We start from the raw sequence: 9075 nt of genomic DNA, 5'->3' as shown, positions 1-9075 counted from the left end.
AGTGCCCTGGGAGCGCTCCTTAGGATGCGGCATGTTGGGTATGTGCTACAAACAAGAGGTGGCATGGCCAAAGCGTTCTATGCTCCAGCGACCTTTGCCAGCATTACAGCCCATGCCACATACTTCCCATGAAACACTATGCCAAGTCTTGCTTTGTGCCTCAGTTTCCCCATCTGTAAAAGGGTATTTTGAGGCTTTATTCATTAATGTTCATGACAGGATTCTCATATAGAAGGTGCTGTCCAAAGTCCAAAGCATTATTGTAATTGTTGAAGCAGCCGCAGCGACACTTATCTGAGTGGGCGAAAGGCTCCAGCAGTGGCTTAGTACATTTTATCACCTCAGGGGAGGCAAGTGTGCTAAGCAAGTGAGCTGAAGTATTTGCATCCAATATTCAAGGGCTCCTGTACAGCGTAGCATAATAATAATAACACTTAGCTCTTATGTAGCACTGGAAGCTATTGCCCCAGCAACGTTCCTTAGGAGTGAAGGCCTTTCTGTCTTGTCCAGCTGCAGGGTGGGCTTCATGCACATTGTTAAATGTCGGTGGAATTGCTGATCTTGAGCGATACTATTGCTAAGGCAGATTGAAAATACCTGCTGAAAGCTGCTAGCTCCAGGCTGCTAACCTTTCTACATTAATTAGGGGGTAGATTGTGTGTGCTAAGAAGTGGGTGTTGCAAGGCTGCAGTTTGTTTTTGCTCTCCACTACAGAAACAAATACTAATGATACTTGTTCTGTGTAGAAAGTGAACTGCCCCCATACGCTGAACTGAGGTCCAAAAAAATGTATTTAAATAACTAGACCACAGTTTTCACTGCGGAATGCTGAGATACAAAACAGGTTCTTGTATTGCTTTATGAAAATGTCTCATAATATTTATAAAACATTACTGTATAATTTTCTTTGGAAATAGTATAATAGTCTTTTTACTTGGGTATCTGATCAGAAAAGCTGCCATTACTTGCTGGGGTTTTTTGTACGAAGAAAGCCATTCGTTGCAATCCTGGAAATTGACAGTTTATAAAAATGACTCGAGTCTCCCATGAACCAACGGCCAATTAAGGGCCCACTGAACTCAACAGGAGTTTTGTTGTTGACTTCAAAGGAATAGGATCGTGCCTTTAAGGGGATTTAAATTGCTTTGATGTTGGTAGTGGACAATGAAATACAACACTATTGATGTATCTTGGAAATAGGACAAAAACAAACGTACTCTATGACAAGTAAACCTAAAATATACTTATATTATACTAGATGCCCTGAATCAAATAAAATGAAAAAAAAAATACTTTATTTGAACTGTCTAAATCAGATTATTTTTCTCATCTCTCTTTTCCCTTCTTGTAAGAGCTGACTCATCTATTTAAACCGTTTTCAGTCACTTCTTTCTCATCCTCTCCCTCCCTCCCCCCGCTTGTAAGAGTTGTATCATCAAATTAACAGTAGAATCTATTTGAAAGAGTTTATTAAAAATTGAGGAAAAACAGGAAGATCGGCCATGACATGTGCTCTTAGTCAAACCATTAACAAATGTAATTCTCGAGCAATACAATAAATAATTTCCATTATAACCCAGTAAATACACCATTATGCATAGTGAATGTCCTTTAGTTAGGAACATGCAGCTACAGGCAAAATAAAAAAACTCCAGGTATCCCATAGCATCACACGAATGGTGTGATGGTTGTGCCGCTCTACAGGGAAAAGCTATGGCATAATTGTGTGAAACTCCTACGTAAGAACCAGTTTATTGATCACATGGGGAAAAGTTACATCAGAGATTTTCTGCTAAAGTGATGATGGAGGTGTTTGGGAAAAGCTAGCTGCAATGAAATTTGCTCTTTTGAAGTGGTAGCATCCGCTCTACTCCCTGGCCATGTCCAGGACATCCATCACTGCTAGGCAGTGGCCCTGCACTGCAAGCCCAGGAGGGTGGCAGCTGCCTTAAGCACTTTGTTCCCCTCTCTTGGGCCGCTAGATCTTAAAATGCAAATTTCATTGTTACCTCTGTCGTGTGCAGAAGCAGACTTGTAGAAACGGGCTTGGGGATTCACATTAGGGAAGCTAGAGAAACGCCTGCATGTCAATAGAACAACCTTATGAGCTGCGTTGCTGTACAGCACTTGAGTTGGGGAATCATGGAATCAAAGGGGATCTCTCCATAGAGTCAGACGTTAATGGGGCCAGCTGTATTTGTTCCTATGATGTCAGCCCTGTGTAGTACCTGGAAGCCCTGGTAGAAGGGGAGAATAGTAAAGTTGACAAGTCCTTGGCTTTAACAATTATGTTTTGTCCTCCCTTGTTGGGTTTCCTTAGAAGAGGGACACACACTGCATGTTTACGAAGAGGTTGCAGATGGTGTAAAGCTCACCTCTCCACTCTTCATTCTGCTGTTGCTTTGTGCAGGCCTACACCCCCTTTGTCAAGTTAGGGCAGCCAGATGCCAGCTGCTAACACACATGTGGGGCCAAAACCACGACTGCAATCAGTATGCTATAAGGATGTCCCTTTTGGTGGCAGCAGAGGGTGGGTGTGGCATAAGAGGTCCTACCCTCACCATAATCAGCCTGGCACGGCCAACTATGTTGCTCTCTCAGCAGATCCCTCCAGCCAAGCAGTACAAAGCATATCAAAGTCAAAACATACCAGAGGAGCTGGCTGAGCATGTGGTGAACGCCTGAAGCTCACAGAAACACTCTCCAGCTTTGTAGTAGGATTCTAACCACAGGTTTAGTTTTGTGTTTTGGCACAAGCTTCAGCTCCGTTTAGAATTTAGGCCTTAGTGAGTAGCAAAAAGGGGCGTAAACTCAAGTGTTGAGCAGTACATGTTCAAGAACGTCCAGGGGACTTGTTCACTTGCATTTAGACTTCGTCAAAGAGCGTACTGAGTTTATTGATCACATGGGGAAAAGTTACATAAGCATCTGATTCTAATAACCCTATAGCTCAGAATTAAAAAACAGTCGCTGAACAAAATATGTAAGTCTTCATTGTTGCAAAACAAACAAACAATCCCCAAAATGTGAGCCCTCAAAGAAAACTAAACATAAATGTATATGAACCAACAGATATGTGCACAAAACATTTGGTCATTTCAATCTTTTCTTCAGAAATCTTTTCCTTGTTTGACTGGTCGATATATTACATATACTCTCCTATGTATCATACACATTTTAAAGAAAAATCACGATCTAATCCTTAAGCACAGCTATTGATTAAATTTGATTCTAATTTGAAACAGGAATCCAAGCTACAGAAGTGGCACATTATAAGATAAAAATACAGAAGAAAAGGTTTTGCACATATCTCTATTTCACCCATGTCTCAGCCTGACTACAGCAGAAGTGAGCTGTTGCGGGGGGATTAACTCTAATTAGAAAGAACATCTGCACTCACACAGAAGTCTAAGTAGGCTGTTCTTTAGTTATCATATTAAGAGTGCGTCAATATTTCCAAATCTTTATTATCCTGACGAGGAGGTTTATGGCTGCTTTCCTGCTGACTAACCCCTGAAATCAAATTGTAGAAATGTTATATTCAGTATATGAACTTTCACTGTGAATGAATCTGGGCAATTTTTTCTTCTTCAAATAGCTTGTTTCCATCTTTACTTTAATGCAACCCCTCATCCCAAGGAATATGAAATAATCATCTTCTTACTGTCATGAAGACAGATCCTGTAAACCCTTTCTACCAGTAATAGTTTTTATTAGCAAGGATGGCACAGCAAGAAGGGTTTGCAGGATCGTGCTCCATGGTTTTGAAAGTTGCCAGGAACTGAGGCTCAGTTTTAAACTTGTAACAAGTAGAGTTTAAGATTATACTTGACCAAGTCATCTCTTTAAAAAGTCATAGCTGTCCATTTCTTTTCCTTGCATATAAGCCTAGACAGGCACAGAATCCAATGATAGTGAGAACTATGCCTAGCAAGAGAGCAATTGCATCTCCAGCATCCAGGGCTTCAACCACAGGCAGCATAAGCACCAGTGAAATGAGCACCAAAAAGAGTTTTGAGGTGTTCCCAAGAAAAGCCATGTTGCTGATCAGGTGGTCTTGGAAGGGAGGTTAAACAATGACGAGAAGCTGGTACTTCAAATGTATCTAAAAATAAAACAAAAAGGAACATGAAAGGGTTTTTTCCTTTAAATTTATTTCCAAGAACTCCAGATCAACAGATGTGACTGGAGTATCACCAAATCTGTATGGAAATGTATTGTAGTGTGATTGATCCACAGAGGAGGAATGAGACTTGGAGATTCAGGCTTGGTCTTCACCGACACAAAAATGGTTTTCTTTACAGTGAGATAAAAAAAACGGTGAGAGTTCTCTCTCTGTAAAATCCTAAGTGAAGATACCATAGTGTTTATCATGAGGAAGCTAGCCAAGGTCAGCACTGTACTCACCACCCATGGTTGATCTTACCTAGTTTATCTTGCAGTAACACTAAAGTGCCTTGTCTCCACTAGGATTTTACAGCAGGATAGCTAATGCAGGAAAACACATACTTTTTTGGTCAGTGAAGACATAGCTTTAGGGAAGTTATTCTGGAATAAGGGAGGGTGAGAATATAAAACGAGAAGTTCTTGTGGAATAGGTCCCCGTGTGCATGCTCTATTCTGGAATAAGGAAGCCTTTTTCCAGTTTAGCTTTAATTTACTTCCAAAGTGGATCAAGCTAAATCAGAAAAAAAGGCAGTCTTATTCTGAAGTAAGTGTGTCCACATGGGGAACTATTCTGGTCAATATCTCCATGCAGACAAGCCCTTAGATTTTCTTCCTGGCTCTGCCAAAGATTCTTATATGACCTGGGGCAAGTCACTTAAATCTCACTGTGCTTCAGTTTTCCCATAATTATCCCTTAATTGCTAGGGTGATCCATGCATTATGATATTAGCCTTGTCAGTGATATAACATTTATGTTATTGCCATGCTTAACATCCCACTCCACCTAAAGAAGTGGACCTAAAACTGAATGAATTTACACACTTACACTGTGCTTACACTTTTCCAGATTTCCCTTCCCTCTGGCTAAACACTGGAGTTTGAAGGGCAGATGAGCATAGAGATAGAGAAAACAGGACAACAGTGTAAATTATCTACAAGTTTTTGTCTTCTATTAAAAATCTAACAGCAACTTACCTTAACTCTATAATTACTCCTTTATGGTTAGCATTGGAATCCAGATAGCAATGAACTCCACTCAGTCATCACCTGTCAAAAATCAAGAGAGAGTTATTTGTTCAGTTAATGGAAAGGTAAAAGCTCTGCTAGCCATAGACAGTGGAAGGGAAAACAGGAACAGGCGGTGAAGTGAGTAAAAAAAATCTTCTCAGAGGTTAAGAGTCATGTGCAGCAACATGTGACAGGCAAATAAAATCGGCTTCTCTGGAGCCAACTTTGCGCAAAATATGAACTCTGGGTCTGAAAGCAAAGGGGTAGCTTGAGCTGTGAACGGCCCCGGATCTCTTTAATCTACAAAGTTATAGTCTCAGCCTGTGTTAGAAGCCAGGCGTATGTACATTACCTTCCTGGAGGCAGCCATTAGAGGGAGAAAGAGAAAGAGGAAGACAGTTTGACTACATTTCCCAGCATTTGTGCTGCCTACAATTCCCACAGTGCATTGAAGCAGATCAGAGTTAACCTTTTACATACACATAGAGGGCAGATATCTAAAAAAAAAAAAAAAAAAAATTCAGGCATTTTGCTTCCAGTGGAAATTCAGACTGATTGTCGACTGAATATACAGCTGTCAACAACTCTATCTGATATCCACTAATCTTTGGGTTGCTTTATACAGCTTTTAGGACCTGATTTGGATCATGTAACTCCACCAACTTTTGCTCCTGATTTACATCAGTATAACTGACAGTAGAACCAGGGCCTTCGAATCTATGATTAATAGTGATGTGGCTTTTTCAGAAAAGAAAAAACTGCTGGGCTTTTTATTGTTATTATTCATTTTAATTTAATAAAAACTAATACCAGGCAAATGTTTTATGTCTGTTTTTGTAATCTCCCAAACCAGTACCTAACGATTTCCCTGCAGCATTTATAATTAAAACATAGAAACTTTTTGCTACTGCCTGATAACTAGAAGTAAAATAATAATTATTATTGTTGCTATTAATACTACCATAATTATTTCTTTCTGCAGCACCCAAAAGCATATTTGGTACCTCATAGAAACACAAAAACACCAGGCCCCAACAGACACAGGGTTCTGCCTTTGAGGATCAGATTGAAGAATCAGGGACTTATTTTAGACCCAATGCTACAAAAGGGTGCCAAATTACAGGGCACAGAATAAGAGAGGCGGAAAGATAATGCATAGCTCCACATGCCCACAGAGCCCTGTCTACACTAGTAATTTCATCATTGCTACCCCCAGTGCAGTGACAGTGATTGTAATGTATTGTTGGGGGAATTCTCCAAAAATGCTAATGTAGGGGAAGGTTAAAAGACATGAAGTACATATGGAAATCTTAATCCAGGGGCAGTTCTTAATAATATCAATATTTTAAAAAATCCTAACATTATTATAAACCATTTAAAGGGACACATACTTACATACATACATATATATTTAAATCCCTAAGTAATAATGCCTTTGTTTATTAAAACTGAAATAAATTAAAAATCTAGTTTTCTTGGCATGCTGGTCATTCCCTGTTTGCTCTTATCTCAACTTGGAGAAAGAAAATAGGACAAGTTAGTTTCACTGTTGGCTGTAGCCGAGTCCTAATTAATTTCACTCTTAGAGTTTCATGCACCAGCCATAATAAATAATAATGGTAATCCAGAGATCTCAAAGCACTTCTAAAAGGTGAAAATCATTATAGCTCCTTTAAAAACAGAGAAATTGAGGCCCAAAAATGTTAAGTGATTTACTTGTGGTCACCCAGCAAGTCTATGAAAGCATATAGGAACTACACCTCCACCCCGATATAACGCTGTCCTCGGGAGCCAAAAAATCTTCCCGTGTTATAGATGAAACTGCGTTATATCGAACTTGCTTTGATCCACCGGAGTGCGCAGCTCTCCCCCCCCGCCCCCCTGCCCCCCGGAGCACCGCTTTACCGTGTTATATCCGAATTCGTGTTATATCGGGTCGCATTATACAGGGGTAGAGGTGTAGTTGTTTGTCCTGTTTTTTTTCTGTATTTTCTCTATTGGACAATGCTGCTTGTGGCAAGGCTGTACATTGCAAGATTGCTGCATTGTATAGGACAGGGGTCGGGAACCATTCAGAAGTGGTGTGATGAGTCTTCATTTATTCACTCTGATTTAAGATTTCACATGCCAGTAATACATTTTAATGTTTTTAGAAGGTCTCTTTCTATAAGTCTATAATATATAACTAAACTATTGTTGTATGTAAAGTAAATAAGGTTTTTAAAATGTTTAAGAAGCTTCATTTAAAATTAAATTAAAATGCAGAGCCCCCCCTGACCGGTGGCCAGGACCCGGGCAGCAGGGGCGGCTCTAGCTTTTTTGCCGCCCCAAGCACGGCAGTCAGGCTGCCTTCGGCGTCATGCCTGCGGGAGGTCCCCGGTCCCGTGGATTTGGCGGCATGCCTGCGGGAGGTCTGCCGGTCCCGCGGCTTCGGTGTCCCCGCCGCGGAATTGCTGCCGAATCCGTGGGACCGGCGGACCTCCCACAGGCATGCCGCCAAAGGCGGCCTGACTGCCGCCCTCGCAGGGACCGGCAGCCCGCCCCCCGCGGCTTACCGCCCCAGGCACACCCTTGGAGCGCTGGTGCCTGGAGCCACCGCTGCCGGGCAGTGTGAGTGCCACTGAAAATCAGCTCGCGTGCTGCCTTTGGCACGCGTGTCATAGGTTGCCTACCCCTGGTATAGGACAATGTTGCAATGTCTGCCTTGCAAACGCTGCAGAGGTATGTGTGTTCAAAAATATGGTTTCAATTGGCATTTTTAAAGAATGGATGGACACATTTTTATTGATGTTTGGTTAAAACTTGCTTTGTTTTTTTAAAAGAAAGCCTAAATTTAAGGCCAATTCTAACACACACACATAATATTCTAATATTTAGAATATTTAATCTCCCTATAAATAAATACTTTCATTATGGTATAGCTGTTTGTACTATGTAGAGGACATAGGATTACTCTTTTGAATCCTTCCCTATATTAAAATGAGCTAATCCAGTGTCATTAAGGATGCATGTACAATCTTTATAAAAACTACAAAATCACAATTAACTTCTTTCCAAAAAAATAAAGCTCTTCCAGATACCCTCAACCAGAAACTCTTTCACTATTCCATCCGTTTACTCATCCTTTGCTTCCAGAAAAGCCTTGCAGAACAGATGAAAGGAAGTGACATCCCCGCCAAGTCTCTGTCCTCACTGTTGCCTGGATCCTCACACAAATATATGAAGTCATTTCCCCCAGACTCAATTTTATGCCAGAACATGCCATAGATCAATGGGGAGGTGTTCACCTTAAGTAACCCCACTCAGGAGAGGGGCATCTGCATTCTAGTGTAGTTGGGGCTTCTGAGCAGTTTTCATAGATAGTCACAGGTAGAATTTTTTACAATGGTTGAATTGAAAGGCATGCTATTAAGCCAAGTTCTAAGACATGGATGATCAAGGCTAAACTATCATCTTATAGGAAGGACACAGTCTCTTTGCCAGTTGTAAGTGAAAGAATGCTGTTCTGATGACTGACGTGGTCAATAAGTCTCACAGTAGTGATGAGAAAGGTTGAAACCAAAATTCTAATTAAGACAAGTCAGCATCACAACAGGTTTAATAATTTATGGTGATAAAAACAGCCAGAATAGTTCTTCCATTATTTTAAGACCAAGAATGGAGGTTGCAGTTGTCTACCTTGCCTTCCAATTCAAGTTTGTAATTCTATCCATTTTAGGTACTTATATGGCTCCCATTATTGTAATATCTGAATGCCTTGCAATCTTGTTTGTATTTATCCTCACAAAACCCCTGTGAGGTAGGGAAGTGCTATCATCTCCATTTTACAGATGGAAACTGAGCCATTGGGAGGCCAAAATAACTTACCCCACGGTCACATAGGAAGTCAGTGGCCGAGCT

At 40.8% G+C, this 9075-nt stretch overlaps 1 protein-coding gene across 1 annotated transcript; it reads right to left on the bottom strand.

The window, feature by feature from the left end:
• Nucleotides 1-2860: 2860 nt before the first annotated feature.
• Nucleotides 2861-5560, bottom strand: SMIM30 (small integral membrane protein 30). The gene is made up of 3 exons (XM_024194693.1): nucleotides 5528-5560; nucleotides 5143-5214; nucleotides 2861-4105 (listed from the first exon to the last, which is right to left on the bottom strand). Exon 3 carries the CDS (start codon nucleotides 4037-4039, stop codon nucleotides 3854-3856), a length of 186 nt encoding a protein of 61 aa, XP_024050461.1. The 5' UTR covers nucleotides 4040-4105; nucleotides 5143-5214; nucleotides 5528-5560; the 3' UTR covers nucleotides 2861-3853.
• Nucleotides 5561-9075: the final 3515 nt, after the last annotated feature.

The sequence above is a fragment of the Terrapene carolina genome, unplaced genomic scaffold (genome assembly GCF_002925995.2).
Source record: "Terrapene carolina triunguis isolate 2854851 unplaced genomic scaffold, T_m_triunguis-2.0 Scaffold68, whole genome shotgun sequence".
Taxonomy (NCBI): Eukaryota; Metazoa; Chordata; order Testudines; family Emydidae; genus Terrapene; species Terrapene triunguis.
Note: the sequence above shows the minus strand (reverse complement) of the source record. Positions and strands in the feature narration are given on the sequence as shown.